The sequence below is a fragment of the Corvus hawaiiensis genome, chromosome 3 (assembly GCF_020740725.1).
Source record: "Corvus hawaiiensis isolate bCorHaw1 chromosome 3, bCorHaw1.pri.cur, whole genome shotgun sequence".
In the NCBI taxonomy this organism is placed as follows: domain Eukaryota; kingdom Metazoa; phylum Chordata; class Aves; order Passeriformes; family Corvidae; genus Corvus; species Corvus hawaiiensis.
Window position 1 is genome coordinate 110068158 of NC_063215.1, and position 19795 is coordinate 110087952.

A 19795-nucleotide genomic window follows, 5' to 3' on the forward strand; every position below is an offset into this window, starting at 1 on the left:
GTACGCTGACTGCTCTGTGCTGAAGTTTATTTGACTGTTCCTGAACCCTCCCCCTCTAACCAATGGTGCTGGCATGTCAGTAGAGTTTAGACTTGAGATTGCAAGTGTTTTGCTGTATAAAATTCCTATCTTCTGATTTTACTCCATTAGGGTAAAATGCTGCATAGACAATCCTATTTACAGGCATGAGGCAGCTGCTTTTTATTAGGATAATTTGCCATAAGCCTGGCTGCAAATTACTTCTGCATTTAAAGATTGGCTGTCTCAGCCCCTCTGCTCCATGGCCAGCAGGCTGCCAGGGCAGGGGTGGCAGCAGGTGAGCCATTTCCATCCAAATCAGGGCAGGACACCTCAAAGCCTTGTACAAATCAGCCCCACAATACCCAGCCAGGAGGGTTTTTGATGGGTGCTGGTGTCTAAGAGTCACCAACCAGCCTCACCAGGGTATATAAGGTCCTGTTCCACTGCAGACAGACCTACTTGTTGGAAATCCCTATAAATGTGTTCCCAGATGGGCTGGGTCCTGCAGAATTATCTCTGGCACGAGATCCTCCCTGACGCAGCGTGGGTGGCTGATGGGAGCAGCCTCCCCCGTGGCACTCACAGCCCAATTGCTTTGGACAGAGACCCAAAGAAGCGGTGACCAAGCTACCATTTTACAAACCCCCTTTCCAAGCACACCTCTTACTGACTTTTTAAAAATTTAATGTTAGTTTTCAGAGCCACGAAGGGCTGCAAGGTTTCCTCAGTCTATTTTTCTTTTACCAACCATTCTGGCTTACTCCAGGTGGGATTTTTCTTTCTGGCTGGTGAGTTGCCGTGGCTGCTGGCAGTTGTTCAGCCAGCACAAGCTGGCGCTCAGCTGCATTTTTGCTCCCAAGCTCCTTCCCAGCCCAGCCAGCCAGGACAGAGGGGAAGTGTCACACATGGACACAGGCCAGCTCTTTGGCCTGACCGCTGTTTTTAACATCTGGATTCCCTCATCTGAGGTCATTAACAGAAGTAAAAGAGAGTTCAGGCTGAAGGGGGAGGAAATTCCCCTTCAACAGCTTGTTCAGTCTGTTCTTTGGGGATGTTCACCTTAGTGGCACAGTCATTGGAACACCTTGCTGGAGGAATTGGATGTGTGTCTAGTTTTCTCTCCAAGAGCTGATGCTGAGGGTGATGGCAGCTGCCAGCACGGACCCAGTCATCCTCCCTGCAGGCACGCACAGAGCAGCTGGGATTTAGACCTTTCAGGCTGAGCTCATGTCTGCCCTGAAATCAGGCAGGGCTTTGCCACTGGCTTTGTTGTACCTCAGTACGTGCAACAGATTGCTTCTGAGCGTCCCATTCCCCACGGGGTTTCCACCAAAATACCCGACTTCTGTCTGGAGCTGGAGGTACCATGGCTCATGTCTGGGTGATTTCAAAGGAGGTGCTGCCAGGCACAATATTTGGGAGCCATTTGCTCCCTGCACAGAGCAGGAAGAGGAATCCATCTCTTTCATTGCCTTTGCTGCTGTAGTCCCCCAGTGGCTTCGTGGCATGAGCGTACAGAGCAGCATTTCCTGCAACCTTTCGGAGCTGGGATTTGTCCTCATTTTTATGATTTGTTTGTTGTATTTTCAACATTTGCCTTCACGTCTCCTCTGTGTGAGAGTCTTTAGCAAGAGCAGGAAGTGGTAGCTCTGCACCAGGAATGTATCACCATGCTCCAGAACCATGTGCAGCTCACAGCATTAGAGGAAAAAGTGGTGCCATGTTCTCGATTTGAACATCTGCACTGTTTCTTAAACCACTTCCTGACTGCAGCATCATCCTGAAAGCACCAGTTTCTTCGTGTTTTTGTTTTCACACCCCAGCAATCCCTGCTGCCTTCCTCCAGCACCTTCCAGTCCCAGATTTGGTGTGTGCCCAGTGAAGCCAGCAGTAGCACGTTGGAATTGAAACTCTTCCCATGCAGGGAGTTGCAAGGCGATGGCACTGCCAGGCTCCTGGAGTAGCTGCTGACTGTGGCGAGGCCAAAGGAGAGCGGAACAGGGGTTTATCAGCCCAGATAAGGCAAGTTTGAAAGCACCTGGTGTAGGTAAGCATCAGGACAGGATCTGTGCCATCCCCTGGCACCCCATTCCTGAGCAGGCAGGGAGTAAATCCCATCAGTCTGACCACAGCTTTTGTGGCATCTATTTGGTCTATTTTTTTTCTTTTTTCCCCCAGGCGTTTCTCTCTCTTTTTTATAGAGAGGCCAGGATCCCCCTCCCTGTGTGCAATAATGGCCCAGCACGGAGAGGAACAGCAAAGCGTCGTGGCTGCCTCACACCCACGGGCGCTGCTGCAGGAAAGCGGAGGCGAGGGAGCGGAGATCCCCCCACTGACAAACCTCGTTTCTCATCTTCACCTGGATCCAGGGACGTACAGTCATCCTGAAACTTTGGGGCCGGTGCTGGCCCGTCCCTTTCCTGTGCACCACATCACCGCCTTCCCGAGGCGAGGACAGGCTGCTTTGGGGCAGAACGGTGCAATAGAACTCTTTTTTAAAATTTTTTTGACAGGCTGAGAAAGTCCCTAAGGCACCACGGGGCTTTCCCCACAGTGATGCCAACACAGAGACACGAGGCTGCGTCTTTGCCTCCGCAGCAAAACCCGCCCCGAGGCGGTGGGAGCCAAGGACAGCAGCGAGCCAGGTAGGGAATGCTGCGTTTTGTTGTCAGCTCCTGAAATGTGGTCGCCACTGAGGGAATGGTCACACTGTTGGAATGGGTTAGAGTGCTGCTGGCTCTCCTTCGGTGCTGCTGCTTTTCGAGGGAAAACAGCTGCATGCAGATGTGCACGGGAGAGGATGAACCCTTCTGGGCAGGAGGGTGGCCCCTTTGGATGGGGATTCGGATGGAAAACTCCTCCAGCACCATGAGCATTGCCCCGGGACAGCCTGAACAAGTCCCTAGTGCGGCCGATGGCAGCTGAAAACAGCAATTAGCAGCAGAATAACAAGCCCAGCTGCCTCCCGGGGGCTCATTGCGCCCAAGCGGTTCAATCAGCCCTCGCTTGCATAAAGCAGGGGGATAATGCCACTCTCCCCCTGGCTGCAGCGGTCTTATTTTCATTTCTTACCAGCAGAGCAGCACTGCAGGATCACCACAAAAGGAGGGGATGCAAGAGCTCCAGCAGCTGCCCGCTGGTTCAGAGGTGATTTTCCACTGCGGCTGCTGGGAAACCACGGTTTGTTTTGTGCCCAGGCAGCGTGTGAGTGAAGATATGAGTCGTGATCCCGCAGCCTGTAAAATTGCTTTGGTCTCCCTGTTTTGGACAGCTGTTATTGATTATTTTTAGCTGTAAAAGGGGGCAGGGAGGAATGAGCTGGGACGTGGCTCCCCGCTGCTATTTCAGAGGATTTGTTAGGTTTGCAGCTGACTGTTGAGAGATTAATAGACAAACCCCAACCACTTTGGTATTGTGTGCTCTTTATTTTTAATATAAATCAGTTCTGCAGTGGTTTGCAGGACACAAAGCTGCCTGCAGCCTGGGTTTCCTCCCACCAGCAGCAGTGGCCCGGCTGGGTGTGAGGGCCACTGGCTGGGGCATCCCTGCTGCAGGGTTTTTGTTCTGAATTTTCCTCCTGCTGCAGAAGGTGGCAGCTGTTCCAGGAATGGGGTGAGCCTGCCCGTGCCTGACTGAATGCCAGCCCTCCTGTATCCTCTAGAGTGGGTCCTGCCAGGCGAGCCCCAGCTTTGGAATCTCCTGGTGTTGAAGGGATGGCCATCGGCCCTCTCGCCTGCCACAGTCCCTCAGGTCTGGGGCAGAAGGGCCATGTCTGCCCCTGCCAGGACAGACTAGAGGGTATAAATCCTTGGCTGGGGTGACAGCTGCTCTGTCCCTCTCATCACCAGGCAAACCACCTCACCAAACCCACCTCAGTGAGTTTCATCTTCTTTTTTTGGGTACAAGCAGCTTTTCTTGGCGGCAGCAGTGGCTGCTCTGAGTCCTTATGTTGAAGGAGCAAGAAAAGTCACCCTGCAAGGAGAATAAGAAAAAGCAGGAGATGTTTTTCCTGCCTTGCTAATGAGCCAAAGTGGCATAGCAAGTTGTCAAGGAGATGCTCTCTCTGGCAGCAGGATGCACCTGATGAACTCCCCTCTGCTCTGTGGGATAATCACATGGGGAAAAGAATTCCTGTCAACATCCAAGGATGCCCTCATGGGCTAAACAGCATATTGCAACCTGTTAAACTTGGACTCCTTGGTGGGTTTTATTTTCTTTTGTTTGAGCAATACTGGCTTTCAGCTACATTCCTCCTTGCCAGCTGCAGAAGGATCTGGCTGCGGGCGTTGGTGCAACCAGTTTTGCTTCTCTGGGGAGCAGGAGCATCCTTCAAGGAGAGGTGGGAGGTCAGAAGTGGGTCAGGACCAGCAGCTCTTTTTTGTGGATGCCACAGTGGGTCTAACCTCTCTCACTGAGATTAAATAATAGTGCCTGAGGACACCCAGGTTGGGATAAAGAGGAAATAGGTGCCTTGAAAGCCCAGAGAAAAACCACTACTAGTCTTTTTACAAATCTTGCAGGTGTACAGTCTGTGCTGTCAGTCTATAAAGATCCCACAAAATGCAGAGTTTAAATATCAGTTTTATTAGTAGTACTGCAGCCCACCATCAACACTGGGTGAAACGCTCACCATGACAAACCGGAGCGTGAAGGCATCACTAGTTTAAAACATCCCTGAGCACAGCCCAGAGGATTAGCAGCTGAATCAGTGAAGAGCAACTGGTGATCAAGGAAAGCCAGCTCCCTGCTTAAAGAAAACGTCAGCTCCCAAGAAATCCCTTACCTTTAATTGTATCTGAGAGCCTAATTACATCTTTGGCCCCAACAGACCTAAAATCAATCTGGCTAAGGAGTGACACAAAGAAACAGTGCTTTAATGAGTGACACGAAGAAATGGGACTTGAACTGATGCTTATCTCTGGCCACTGAATACAGGGATCTCGTTCTACATAATGTGCATATAAATAATAGAGCAGCCCCTGCAAGCAGAGCCCTCGCCAGCTCGCTTGGAAGGATGGAGCTGTTGAGATGAGCACCCTGGATGTATCCCTGGAATTTCAATGTATCCCTGGGCACATTGCTAAGCTCTAAGGAATAACACAGCTTTTGAAACCTATTAAAAAAAAGTTTATCAGTGATGTTACCATTTTTCCTAAAAATATTCTCATCTTTGATAAAAAGATGTTTGTTTTGCAAACAGCTTTTAGCTGTCACCCATCTTTGTTTTGGACCGTAGTTATTTCTATTTAGTGAGGTGATGGGCAAAATCCTTATTTCTTATCCTAGTTTAGCTCTTCCCACTTGCTTTTGGTGCATAAGAGAACTATGAATAAGCAAGTGTTCGGTTACTTTGACTTCCTAAGGAAGAAAGCAAGCAAAAGTCGGTATTACCCAGTGTGATTTTTTGCTTTCTCTTTATTCACAATGCAGTCACTAGAGGGAGGCAGATGGTAAACTTACCTATCCTAAGCTCTCAGACACTCTGTGGTGCCTTATAAATGACAGCAGAACAGTTGTAAGCAGAGCTCCTGGTCTATCATGCTTCTTGGGGGGGAAATTTGAGCACTTGATGAAATCAGCTTAATTGTGTTGACTGTCCACACTGGCAGCCCCCAAGGCAGCTGTGTCAGCTCCTGAAGGTCGTGTTGGTTCCCTCAGCTCATCCTGGGGGAGAATCAATCCCCACCTGAGAAATCAGGGGTGCAGGAGCTGGTAGAAAAGCTGAGACATTCTTGGCTCAGGCCAGTGTGGACATGGCCAGCAGCTCTCCGAGAGATGCTCTGGGGCCAGGTGACCCCAAAATAAGTAAATCAGCAACTGCTGAATGTGAAGGTTTAGTCAAAAGGGCCAAACATTGTAATGGGTAACTTATATGTTTATGGGGATTGGCTGAAAATAAAGACTTGCTACCAAACAAACAAACCACATAAAGTTTCCTCACTCAAATACTTATGTATCAGCACATAAAAAATAAACTTAGCCCTAAGATTTATTTCACCATCTCTACCACCTCTTAAGCTAAAATGAAGCAAATGCTCCTCTTCTCCTCATGAACCAGAAGATACCTTAGGGATCTCTCTGCTTTGCAGCAGGGTTCCCTTCCAGGATCCTTATCTGCTGCCAGGTTTACATCCCGGTAGTGCAACGCTGTTCAATGTTCAGCAGGGCAAACCTCATGGAGTTTACACCACTTGTACACACGGGAGTCTATGGGGCCATGGGTGTTGTCTACCTGAACTTTATTAAAGCCTTTGATGCCATTTCCCAGAGCATTCTCTTGAAGGAACTGGCTGCTTATGGTATGAACAGGTGTACTCTTCGCTGGGTAAAAAACTGCCTGCACAGCCTGGGCCATAAAAGGGGTGGAGTCACCATAGAATATCCTGAGTTGGAAGGGACTTACAAGGATCATCAAAGTCCATCTTCTGGCCCTGCACAGAACAGCCCCAAGAATCCCACCACGTGCCTGTGAATGTTGTCCAGTCGCTTTTTGAACTCTGGCAGGCTTGGTGCTGTGAGCACTGCCCTGGGGAGCCTGTTCAGTGCCCAGCCACCCTCTGGGTGAAGAACCTTTTCCTGATATCCAACCTCAACCTCCCCTGACACAACTCCAGGCCATTCCCTTGGGTCCTGTCACTGTTCACCAGAGAGAAGAGATCAGTGCCTGCCTCTCATCCTCCCCTCACAAGGAAGTTGTAACTGCAATGAGGTCTCCCCTCAGTCTCCTCCAGGCTGAACAGACCAAGTGACCTCAGCTGCTCCTCACATGGCTTCCCCTCCAGACCCTTCACCATGCTTGTGGCCTCCTTTGGATGCTCTCTAACAGATTCATGTCTTTTTTATGTTTGTGGTGCCCAAAACTGCCCCCAGCACTCGCAAGGCCACCCCAGGGCAGAGCAGAGAGGGACAATCCCCTCCCTTGCCCGGCTGGCGATGCTGTGCCTGATGCCCCCCAGAACAGGGGTGGCCCTCCTGGCTGCCAGGGCACTGCTGACCCATATCCAACTTGCCATGGACCAGGACCCCCAGGTCCCTTTCCATGGCACTGCTCCCCAGCCTCTCATTCCCCAGTCTGTACATCCAGGGCTGCACCATCCCAGGTGCAGAATCTGGCATTTGCCCTTTATAAATTTCATATGGTTGGTGATTGCCCAGTTCTCTCTGCAGGGTCTCCTTGCCTTGGAGGGAGTCAACAGCACATTCCAATTTTGTGTCATCTACAGACTTGCTCAGTATCCCTCCCAGTCCTGCATCCAACTCATTTATGGAGATGTTGAAGAGCACAGGGGCGAGAATGGAGCCCTGCAGAGCCCTGCTAGTGACAGGTCCCCAGTCTGATGTCACCCTGCTCACTGTAACCCTTTGTGCCCCACCCATGAGCTCACCCATCAGAGGACGTGTTTGTCCAGCTGGGGGATGGACATTTTGTCCAGAAGGATCTTGTGAGAGACAGTTTCAAAAGCTTTACTGAAATCCAAAAGGGTGACATCAACTGGCTTCCCTTGATCAGCTGGGTGGGCTACCCTGTCATAAAACGAAATCAGGTTTGATAAGCAGGACGTTCCTGTCATGAAGCTCTGCTGGCTGTGACCAAGGAGTGAATTGTCCTTCAGGTGTTCTTCAGTTTCCCCCTCAATAATCAAAAATCAAAATAGTTTGCCAGGCAGTGAAGTGAGACTGACAGGCCTGCAGGTTCCAGGGTCATCCTTCTTGCCCTTCTTGAAAACTGGGACAATGTTTAATGTTTGCCAGCTTCTGGTCAGCTGTGACCTCTCCAGATTCCCAAGACAATTCAAAAATCATGGAGACAGGCCTCACAATGACATTAGGCAGCTCTTTTAGTATTCTCAGATGAATCCCATCAGGCCCTGTAGGCTCACGGGGCTCCAGCTGGAGCACTGGAATGGTCCTCAGGGCCCCGTTCAGGTCACTGGGACCCCCTTACCCCATCGCTGGTGTTGATGACAAAGAGCATTAAACATCTTTGCTTTATGGCCCTGTTTGTGAGGTGACCATCCTCATCCTGTAACAGGCTGATGTTATTTCTGCACTGTTTTTTGATATTAATGTATTTAAAAATCCCTGTTTTTATGGTCTCCCACAGTTCTGGGCATCTTCAGCTCCAGCTGAGCTTTGGCCGCAGGAATTTTCTCCCTACAGTGGTGAACAGCATCTCTGTATTCCTGTCATGTCACCCGACCTGGCTTCCACTGGGCATACACCTTCCTTTTTTTGCCATAGTTCCAGAAGAAGATCCCTGCTCAGCCAAGCCAGCTTTTTATCTTTTCTGCTTGACTTCTGACATTTGGGAATTGCCTGTTCCTGTGTCCTTAGGAGGTGTTGCATAAAAAGTGACCAGCACTGATGGACACCAGCACCAGCAAAAATGTTTTCCCAGGGGACCTTACCCTCTACTTCCCTGAGCAGCCTGAAGTCATGTCCAGGGTTGAAGTTTTGCTGGCACTTTTCCTCACTGTCAGCAGAGATTTTTAAACTCAATGGTTTTGTGATCACTGTGGCCAAGACAGCCACCAATGACCCTTTCACTCATGAGACCCTCTCTGTGAGCAAGCAACAAATCAAGGAGGGCATCTTCCCAGCTGGCTCTCTTAGTTCCTGTACCATGAAATCATCCTCCAGGTGTTTTAGGAATCTTCTGAACCTGTTTGTGCCACCTGTGTGGTGTTCCCAGTTAACATCTGGCAAGTTCAAGTTTCCATAAGGACAAAGACTCCTTACCTGGAGGGATTTAAGTCATGCAGATGTGGTGCTCAGGGGCATGGTTTAGTGGTGGGCCTGGCAGTGTTTGGTTGATGGTGGGACTCCATGCTCTCAGAGTGCTTTTCCCAGATTCTCTGTTTCTATGGTAAGTGGGAAAGGGGTTTTGCAGGTCTGTCCACACCTGGACAGCAGGAGAGGGTTTGGGGTCACTTTGAACATGTGTAGTCACGGACAGATGGCTGTAGGAAGGAAAAGTTTGTCCTGCTGCAAGAATCACAGGCTCTCACTGGCCCTTTGGTCATGGGGACTGCACTGGGGTGGGTGGAAAAGCTTAAAAACTGGGAGCTGGGATGCAGCTACTTGTTCCAATACTGCTGAAAACCCAGGCAACTTGGACAGTCTGATTCACTGCTTGATTTGACCCCCAAAAAACCCACAGGGATGTTTGTCCCTGAACATCCATCATCCTGTCAGGCTGCGATGAGCTGGAAGAAAAAAAAAGATTTTTAATTTTATTTTGCTCAATGATGACTGACATTTTAAAAGCAATATTGTCAAAGCTGCATGTCAAACAGGCTAATTGCCTAATCTGTGTGGCTCCTAATGACAAGTTAGACTATTACAGCTGAAAGAATTTTAAGCATCTAATAATTTATACATCATCACCTGGACTATTTGCTTTCCACACCTCAGTAAGTGTAGATGAGGAGAGGAGCTGCTTGTGTTTCAAGGTAATTTCACCTGTTTCACTCAGTCCTGTCTCAGGATGGTGCAGCCCTGGGGGGAATCACAGCCTTCAGCAGAAGCTGGTTAAAGTGTTGTGATGAGAACACTCACTTCTACATTAGGAATTTTATTTTCTCCCCTCCAGTAATTGAATATTTTTTTCTTTTATAAGACAACAAGCATCTTGGGCTCTGCTGCTGTGTCACGTTGGGGTATCAGCACCACTTTAATTCCAGGTTATAACATTATGTGTGATAAATGGAGAAATGCCTTCTCACCCCAACACCCAGCACAGAAACAGTACTTGGGCAGCAAATTGAGAGGGCAAGCCTGTCCTAACAAGCTGTAGCCGGCCTCATTTCATTGATTAGCTAATTGCTATTAGCTAATTGCTGTCACTGGTGAAGCAGGGCCCTATATGAGTGAGTGGGCTGCCAGGCTAGCCCCTTTGCTGCAGGGATGTGCTTTGGAGAGGGTCTAGGAAAGGTGGTGATCCCACATTTGCTCCACCTGGGGGATTATTCTGGGGGGAGAGAGAGGGAGTTTTTTTTTTCTTTCTTTTTTTCTTTTTGTTTTGTTTTAATGTTGTGCCTCTGGTAAACCTCTGCCATGAAGCCTTTGCCCTCCCCGTTTATTCTGGCCCTGCTCCTGATGCTTTGGGTGCTGGAGCCAGCTCCTGCTGAGCAGGGTCCTGGGGTGATGCCGAGGCCCTGCTGTGATGCTGCTGATGCTGCTCCAGGGGTGAGTGATGGGAAGTGGGGACTCAGTTCCCTGTAGGAAACTCCCTTCTTGGGTGCAGTGTCCTGCCTGCTTACAAATCCATCTCTCTTCTGCATGGGTCCTAGGGATTAAAGCCCAGCTGGGCTTTGCTTGCTGTGTTTTGGGGGTGGTTTTGTATTGGTTGTGGTCTGACAGCATAAATCAGGCAGTACTTCTGGATGTAGGGAGGGGAGAAGATTTATAATCATGTGGAATAAATGATGTGACTTTGGGGCTTGGTCCGGGTGCAGGCAAAACCCCAATCCACCAGGCTGGATTTGGTGCTCCCTTCCTACTGGGCTGGTTTTGGCATTTCTCTGAGCAGTGCTAAAAGCACTGAGAATTGGTATTTGGGCCTGCAATTGGACTTCTTTTTTTTTTTTTTTTTTTTTTTTTTTTTATAGGCAAGGGGATCCTCTCAGGAATATTGGAAGGTTAAGCCAGGTAAGAGTGAGTTCTGAGATTAGCCTCCTTTTTTTTACCCAGAATTTGTTGGGTACTTCAAGCCACCAGTAAGTGGTGTGGAAAATCAGGAGCAACAACCTGGCCCTGGGGTGGTGTGGAGAGGGAGGTGGATGTGGCTGATCAGTACTGAGTGCTGGAGTAGGGAAAAATCAGTGCTGGTGTGGGAGATAACCTGTGCCACTGTCCTGTGGCTGCCAAATCCCTGCCACAGAGCAGGTCCTGCAGGCAGGAGCAAAGCAGTGCAGCAATTAAAACAAGTGGCAAAAGTTCAACCCAAACTTTAATTGTGCTCCTGTAGGGTAAGCCTGTCATAAACTTGCCACTCTTCTAGCTTTGAGGAAGTGGTTTTGGAGAACACTGCTTTTCCCTGCTTAAGGGAAGCTGCTTCCCAATTTGAGGGCTATGGGGAGAAACTAATGTTGGGGCTCTAATGGCTTCTGGCTTGGCTGAGCCCTTTAAACCAAAGAGATTGAAAATGCCTTCAGGAGAGCTGTGTTATACCCAGCTCTGCAGGTGTATAAACAACAAGCATCACCCACAGGTCAAACCCAAATGTAGCAGTGCACTCTTGGCCTTTGTAACTCGCCCAGGTGTGGCAATTCCTTGAGCCTTTAGCCTCAATCCCTAAAAAGCAGGGGAGGAACTGCCTCCTTGGGACAAGTGACACCCACTATGTGGCCATCCTGGGACCTGTGTGCTCCTGCATGGCCATGGTGGGGCTTAAAGCATGAGTGTGCCCTGCTCTGGGGCAGTAGCAGTGGGGGCACAGCCTGGCTCTCCATGGAGCACGCAGTGGTGGTGGCCAGGGCTCCTCCAGATTTCCAAGAGGTTTCTCTCATGTTCTCCCACTGATGGGTTTCCAGATTGGTTGGCAAATGGGAGCAGGAGGTACCAAAATGGAGAGAAGAGGGACCTTGAAAATAATTTCTGGAAATAAAGACTGTAACTATTTCTTTGGAAGTGGAAATGGGGGAAAACTTGGTTGTTGCTTCTTGTCTTCCAGAGCTGGAGTCTCCTTGGGTAACAGCTTATGTGCCTATAAGAAGCTGCCACAGAGTGCTGAAGGACAAATATGGGGAGTTTTCTCCTCCAGCATTCCATGCTGATTTCCCCATAACCTTTTGGTGCAACTGGACAATCTGGGCAGGCTCCAGGAAGCACATCATAATTTATATCCAGGGATTTATCACTAAGGAGGCTTGCAACAAAAATGAGGACAAAATTCTGTTTGAAGGCGTCTCCTCCCTGGCAGAAAGCAGCGTTGTTTATGCCTGCTGGAAAAAGGAGATGCATGTTTTTGCCACCTTTGCTCAGGCTGTCCATGTTGTGCTGCTGAAGAGGTACTTGCCAAACCAGAGACATGCACGATTTAAAGGGAAGTACTACATCTTCCAAGACCAGGAAGGGGAATCTTCCTCCAAAGATGATGCGATTTCTGCAACTCCTGTTTCAAAACTGCCAAAGCAAGGTGGTATTCTTCAGTCTGGCTGGGTTGGAAACCTTAGAGATGTGCTGGGCTTTGCAACCACACGTACTGCCACAGTGCCAAGCAGTGAGCTGATGCAGGGGAGAGGGATCACTCTGGACACCATGGCTGTGGGAAGTCCTGCAGCCCTTATCCCATGTGAACGTGCAAGGATACAGGCTCTGGAAACAGCAGCTCCTTGTGGGCTGGGGTCTGAGCTGGCAGGGGTTCAGGAAGCTCAAGACATAGGAACACCTGAGGGAATAATCCCCACTGCAGCACAGGACACCTGGGGGCAGAATCCCTCCATGAGTGAGGACAGTGCTGGGAGTTTTGGTCCTATGCACAGTGTACTTTTGGAAACTCCTTTGCTTGGTGCCTTCCAGGGAGCAGAACCTTTTTGGCAGCCAAGAGGTGTGAGTCTGGAGAGCAGCCAGCCTGTCCTGAACCCCACCCTGAGGCCAAAAGGTCTGGGCCACCTGCAGTTTGCCATTAAACCAACAGGCATGGGTCACTTGGGCTTGGCTGCACACTCTGAGTCTCTGTCCCCTGGCACAGGACAAAGCCAGGAGGGCACAGCCAGCCTGGAGAAGGATGGCAGCTGTGCCCAGCTGAGTGTCCCAGCTGCTGGCCTCACCCAGGGCCTGATGCCCAGCCTGAGGAGCCCCTATGATGTAGGCACCAGGGACCACTTGCATCTGCTACCCGAGAGAAGCCAAAGCAGTTTGGGGCATCTGTCCATGCCTAAATCTGAGCTAGGCACAACTGGCCTCCAACATACAAAGCCCATGGATATTTTCCCACTGGGAAGTTTTGGGGAAGCTGTCAGGGGGAGAAGAGTGCTGCACACTCCCACAGCACCAGGGCTGGCTGTTCATGCTTTGCCAACAGGGCTGGAGCATCCTCTCACACCTGTGCCTGTCCTAGGGACAGAGACCATCCCTGTGCTGGTGACCTCCACTACAGTACCTGTTCCTGCAGACTCTGGCTCTCTGGATTTAATCCCTGAAGCACCTCTTCCTCCACAAGTGGAGTCTGTGTCCATGGTGGCCTCTCTACCAGCTGCTCTGGATTGGGATCCTGTCAGTCTCAGGCAGAGGGACATCTTGCCAGCTAGCCCAGGAGGACAGGAGATGATGGTCTCCCCTTCACCACCTTGCCACCCATCAGTAGCCTCTGAACTGGGCACGGATGGGTCCTCCAGGTGCCTTGGCCCTGCGATGCAAAAGTTGCTGCTGGGGGAGGCAGGTGGCCAGGGGGGAGAAACCACAACCTCTGTGGGCTTGATGGCCAGGAGTCCCTTCCCAGTCTTTGTCACTGTCCCAGAGCCTGGTGTGAGGCTTACTCAGCCTGAGGGCAGAGTCAGCAGTGGCTCTGGGATGACACCAGCTTCCCTGTCCGACATCAGAGAGGAGCACATGGTGCCTGTGCAGCACCAGGACAGTGCTGCTAGTGACAAACCGGCTTCTGCCTCCAACTTTGGGGGATTTAAAATGCAGAGAGCCACAGAAACTCTGCAAGAGGGTGCAGGACAGAGGACAACTGCCTCCTTCAGCACCACTCCTGCACACCCTGATCTGCCTGCAGCTCCATGGGGAGAAACACTGCCAAGAGACCAAAAGCCTTGGGAGCCCTCTGATGTACCCAGGAAGACCCAGATGGCAGAAGGACAGCAAGGGGAACATGCTGGTAGGTGTCCCAGCACTTTGTGTCTTGGCTTAGGTCATCTTTAGAAGTCAAAATTACTTGGTGGGGACAAGGACAAAGCTGTGCCTTTACCTGCAGCCTCCACCTGGCAATCAGAACCTGCTCTCTGGGGAGAACTGCAGTGGGGTGACCCTGGCTGGACACCAGGTGCCCTCCAAAGCTGCTCTCAGTCCTCTGCTCAGCAGGACAGGGAGAGAAAATGTGATTAAAGGCTTGCAAGGTGAGATAAGCACAGGGAGAGATTACTGACTCCCTACCATCATGGGCAAAACAGACTTGACTTGGGGAAATCAGTTTAATTTGTTAGGGTAGGATAATGGGAAATTGACCCAAATCCTTAAAAACACCTTCCCCCCACCCCTCCATTCTTCCCAGGCTCAACTTCACTCCTGGTTTCTCTGCCTCCTGCCCTGCTTCTGGAGGTGCAGGGGGATGGGGAGTGGGGTCTGCAGTCAGTTCATCACACCTTGTCTCTGCCACTCCTTTCTTCTCAGGGGAGGACTCCTCACTGGCCTGGCCAGTGCTGGGTCCATCTTGGAGCTGGCTGGCATTGGCTCTGCTTCATGCAGCCTCTCACAGAGGCTCAGCTCCAGCTGTAGTGTGGACATGTGGCTCCAGGAGCTGAAACTACAGAAATCTTGTAGCAGGAGAGGGTCTGAAATGTCACCTCTCCCATGGCAATTTGCAGTGCTCTTAGAAGTCTGATGTATAATATAATATAAAATGTAATATATGATACAATAACCTTTGATTACATGTTTCTTTTCTATGTTCCTGATGTGCCAGAGCTGGGGCCTCCCTGGGTAACAGAGTACTTTCCCATCAGGAGCTGCCACCTCATCTTCCGGGATGGGTCTGGCATGTTTTACCTCCCGCTGCATGTTGACATCAAACCCAACATCTGGTGCAACTGGACCATCTGGGCAGGCCCCCAGAAGCACGTTGTCATCTATGTCCAAGGGTTCCAGGGGAGCGATGGCTGTGGCAACAACCAGGACAAGATCATCTTCCAGGGGGTCTCGTCAAGCGTGGAAACCAAGGTGGCGTTTGCCTGCCACAACAGAGGCACTCTGATCTTTGCTGCACAAGCCACTGAGGTGCAGGTGTTGTTTCTGTCAGGGAGTGGTTCCAGAAGCCATGAATACCAACATTTTAAAGGACAGTATTATGTATTTGGAGATTCTGAAACTGTGGGCTCTTCAAGTGATACCACAGCAGCTCCCCAGGAGCCTGTCCAGGAGACCTCTAAAAAAGAGAGCTGGAGGACAGTGGTGACCAAAAGTTTATTGTCCATGCTGACAACTCCTCCAGGCCCACCAGCTGTGCCTGCAGATGGCATGATCCAACCTGACATTGTGAGACCAGATGAAGAGGCCCAACATCCTCCTAATCTCATGGAAGATGCTCAGTCTGGTGCTGACCCAAGCAGTCTTGACCCAAGTGAGCATGGTCAGGATGAAACCAAGCTGGAAAAGAACCTTGAGGATGGTGGCAGCAAGAGTAGAGGAACTGAAGATGACATATTAGTGAAGCCAGCTCCAGCTGGACAAGACACTGGGTGTAAAGCTGAGCCACCTGCCTTGGAACTGACTGAGGGGGACACAGAGCCAGGGACTGCTCTGGTCACCATGGTCCCATGTCACCCAGCTGGTTCCCCTTGCTCAGAGATGCCCAGCAGCAGTGTAGGTGTCTCTGACACATCACCTACCCTGGGTCAGGCCAGTGACAGCCCCTCAGAAGTGGCAGCTGCTGCACATCACACACAGACACCAGTGCTGGCAGAGCCACCACTAAACACCAGCACGAAACCACCTCTCTACCCCTCTCCTGGTGTGACTGCTGCTGATGTGGTGTCTCCGGGAGGAAGGACTGAAGATCTCTTTGGTAAGGTGATTTTTGGGTTATTAGTGGCTGAACTGGTGCCTGACAATGTACAATATCCACCTCCAGTGATGCAGCACTCTCTTAAGAGGTTTTATTTGTAGACATGCCTGTTACCTTCAGTTGGGTGTGTGGTCCCACTCTTGACTCCTGTATCCAAGGAGGGAGGTACTTGAGAAGACACTGGATTATCTGTTGTAATGTGGGCATCTGTGGGATTATATTACTCATAATAGGGACAGGCTGGTTTCTAATCCAAGTGTTTTGAGCTATCCATGGAGGAGCCAGCCTCTCAGCTGTGACTTCACCCCCAAAGCAGGCTGGGAATGCTCATCTTGGTTTTAAACAGCCCTGTCTTGCATTGATTCCTCTGTAGCCTGTCACAGTGCTCCCAGACATGATCACTGTGTTTGAGCTCCAGAAGCTGGAGAAGGGTTTAAAAAATCCTTTGCCTCTTAAGAAGGTTTAGGAGCTGATGGTAGACCACGTACACAGCAATATTTAGCTACTGATATGTTTTAATTTCTGCCTGAAAGGAGAAGATGTTTTCAATTGGTGTTTCCCTGCCTCCAAACTGTTCTTGCCCCGCCATTGTAGATTTTACTCAGATTTTTTGCATTTGCTGGCATGTAATGCACAAAGCTGTTTTGCTCCACTGGGATCCAAGGCAGCTCTGGTACAAGCCACATTCACAGGGAGAACACTTTGTCTGCATCCAGAAATGGAAATGGGGTTTATTGGGGTGATTCCTTCCTAAAGAACACTTTCCACTGTAGAGGAGAAGAGATTGCATTCGGAGCCTGATATTTAGTTTCAGTATGAAGAACAGAGGAAGGACCTGGCACATGGCACTCTTCTTGCAAAGTGACACAGGCCTAATGTACTTTCCCTCCCCTGTTACTGCTACATCGATGATAGCAGCCTGATGCTTTCCCTTGCTTTGGCAGATCTAATGTCATCTGTGGAGAATGACACAGGACTGCAATCCCAGCACCATCCTGGAGGTGAGCTATGCAGAGATAAACTGGTCTTAAAACTGCCCTAATCTCAGGGAGCTGCCTGAGGCTGTGCTGGACATCACCTGCTCATTACACTTAGAAAGCAGTGAGAGTTGTTTCTGAGTAGTAACCACTTTGAAGATCTTATTTTTAAAGAAATCACTGCAATCCCACTTGTTGTGCTTTGGTCACTTTGTTATCTCCCCTGGAGGAACCTGAGTTCAGGTGCTAAGCCTGACATAAATGCTGGCTTGTTTGAGTCCAAGCACTACTTGTTGGCTATTTACATAAGGTTTTTCAAAGATGAATGAGGGTCAATGAACCCCAGTTCCTCCAATATATTCCAATGGATGTCCTGTGACTACCAGGATCAAAAACCTGCTTGAAATCCTGTTCCTCAGACCAGGGAGAGAAGCAAAACCCTCTTATGTGGGAGCATGAGCAACTAAACAATATAAATGCAGGGCTTGTATGGCCCAGCAAGCCACAGAAACAGCTTGCAAAAAGGAGTCAATACAGAAGGAGCCTGAGCTCTGAACAGGGGAAATATTGATGAACGAATAGGTTTTAAACAGCAGACTGGCAAATCTGTGCCAGCCTGGATTCCAAGAGAAATGGGCTGCTAGGCTCCATCACTAATTATGACAATCCCTTTGGGAAACAGAACAGCTAAAGGCATGTAAATGTGGTTGGATATGTATTGTTTCTTTGTGTAAGTTTGTCACTGAAAAATCAATTCTAGTATTCATCAACAAGCATTAAGGTTTGTTTTCACCTGTTACTGAACAACTTGTTCTACCTGATGCACAGTCCCTGGAAATACCCACGTGGCACTGACCTGCACAAGCATGTGGCTGTTCTAGTGCTGATGTTTCAGCACTAACTCATTTAAGGAGCCTGTTTGTATTATGGGCATTTGAACATGCCAGGATCTTGTGTCTTCTGGTAGATGTGCTGTTTGAAGTCACTGTTGAAATCAAACCCAAGGCCTGGATTCCTCACAGTCGAAGTGAGTTCCAAAAGGGTCTCCTTGAATCTCTGAAGAACCACGTAAGTGTGGGCATGGGGAGGTGGAGAAAAACAGCTGGGATGTCCCAAATCTTCACGTAGAAGAGACCATGCTGTGCTTTTGTGTTTGGGGGAGCTGACCTGGAGCTAAGCAGATGGGCACAAGTAGTATTCTTCTACAGAAAGGGGTTATAGCAGTGGGATATGGGACATCTTCTTCATCCCAGGTGTTTTGTGGAGGGGGAGAGCAAGATCGGGAGGCAGGGTGAGAAAAGAAGCTGTTTGCTGTCATACTCCTACTTGTCGAACGTCAAATGAGCGCTGGTCACTGTTCCTTTGCAGATCCAGAAGAACCTGAATCTTTCTGCCAATAGAGTCAGTGAAATAAAGTTAAAGGATGTCAAAAGGTAGGGTTAATGCTGTGCTGCTGGCTTGGCAGGTGATGGCTATAACCTGTAATATTTCTTGGATTAGCAGTGTCTTGGCTTCTCATTGTCCTTCCCCAGGAAGAGATGTGTGTTCTCCTCTTCTTTGATCTGTAACTTGTCCTGAAAGTAGGAAAAAAAATTGTTTTCTAGAGGAAAGATGATGAAAATTGATGTTTAGTGTTACCCAGGGCCTATACAGGTCTAAGATGGATTTAAACTCTTGAGGAAAATGAGGATACCCTCACCTGCCACAGTGCCTGCTGGAGAAAGCTGGGAGCTGTCAGCAAGGTTCCTGCTCACCTGGCAGAGGCTGATCTGGGGCTGCAGATCGCCACTACAATTCACTGTACACAAATATCTGGTCATTTCAGCCTAGCTCCAGATGAGGAGCCATTCCTGGGCTTTCCTTTTCCCCTGGTTCAAGTGCAAAGCTGCCTCTTGGCACAGATAATCTTTCCAAGAGCTTGCAGCACCACGATCCCATGCCAAGGGTAGAAGGTCTAAGTGGGCTGTCAGAGCTGGGCCTGCAGAGATGTTCTCCTCCTGCCTCACCCTGGGCTCTCCCTGCCTGCAGGACGAGTGATGCCAACCTGCTGCTCACCTTCTGGCTGCACCTGGAGCCAGAGGAGAGGAACATGTCTCTGCTCCTGCGCTCCCACCTGGAGGAGCTGCTTGGCACCTCGGTGGGCATGGAGAAGCTGCAGCTTGTTTCACTGTTTGTTGAAGGTGGGTGCTTCACTTTGCCTTTTTTTTTCTGGGGTAAACCCTTTTATGCCAAGCCTGCCTTGACTTAAGGCATCTATTCCCCGGTGCAGACGTGAACGAGTGCCAGGCTGGGGTTGGCCTCTGCGGGGAGGAGGCAGAGTGCTTCAACGGCGTGGGCACCTACGTGTGCCGCTGCAAGAAGGACTACGAGGATCATTCTCCCACCAAGTCCGGCACCCTCTGCATCCGCACTCCCCGACCAGGTAGAGGATGGAACTGCAGTTCTGCTCTCTCTCGCACTCTGGTGTTCTCCTGGTGTGCGTGTGGGCCAGTCATTTGTGCAGCGGTGCTGGTGCCAGCGCACCCCGGAGGGAGCACACCAGGCCCCAAGGGGCTCTCTCCTAGCCGGCGGTCCTGCACCTCTGCTGATGTGGGATGTTGCTGGAGTGGCGGCTTTGTGTCCCTGCTTGGTGTGGTGAGGATGTGTCGTGTCTTTGCAAGGCAGTTCTCAGCTGGGAATACAACCTCTCCATGAGTCTTAGCCTCCCTTCCCCCAGTCTGCTGCTTTCTCTGCATCAGGGTTGCAACTTGGCACGCGTGAGCCTTAAGTTATAAGCAAAGTGTGGTCAAGGGTGATTTATGAGCTACCTCTGGTGGCTCCTGGGAGTGCCCTGTGTTCTCCTGTCACTCTGTGTAGATTCTGGTGAGAAGGACACTGATGTTCCTGGTGTTTACCCCAGAGCTCCCCTGGTGTATTTGACACAAGGCTGAGCAGATGGCATGTGGTGCTTGACTATAATCAGAGGTGGCTAATCCAATCCTGCAGAGTAATGGGGCCTCACAGGCTGGAAAACAGCAATATTTTGCGATATGTGCTCCAAACACTGCTGCTGCTCTCCCATAACTACTTC

General features: G+C 50.0%; 1 protein-coding gene across 2 annotated transcripts in view; it reads left to right on the plus strand.

Moving 5' to 3' along the window:
• The first annotated feature begins 1661 nt into the window (after window positions 1-1661).
• The window catches only part of LOC125323835, a 38677-nt gene continuing 20543 nt past the window's right edge, over window positions 1662-19795 (plus strand). For both annotated transcript variants that reach the window (XM_048299155.1, XM_048299154.1), the window contains exons 1-9: window positions 1662-2666; window positions 10632-10671; window positions 11696-13846; window positions 14651-15748; window positions 16693-16749; window positions 17693-17793; window positions 18094-18158; window positions 18754-18905; window positions 18995-19147. In XM_048299155.1, coding sequence (XP_048155112.1) covers window positions 11980-13846; window positions 14651-15748; window positions 16693-16749; window positions 17693-17793; window positions 18094-18158; window positions 18754-18905; window positions 18995-19147 — 3493 coding nt within the window. In that variant the 5' untranslated portion in view covers window positions 1662-2666; window positions 10632-10671; window positions 11696-11979. The remainder of the gene's footprint in view (window positions 2667-10631; window positions 10672-11695; window positions 13847-14650; window positions 15749-16692; window positions 16750-17692; window positions 17794-18093; window positions 18159-18753; window positions 18906-18994; window positions 19148-19795) is intronic.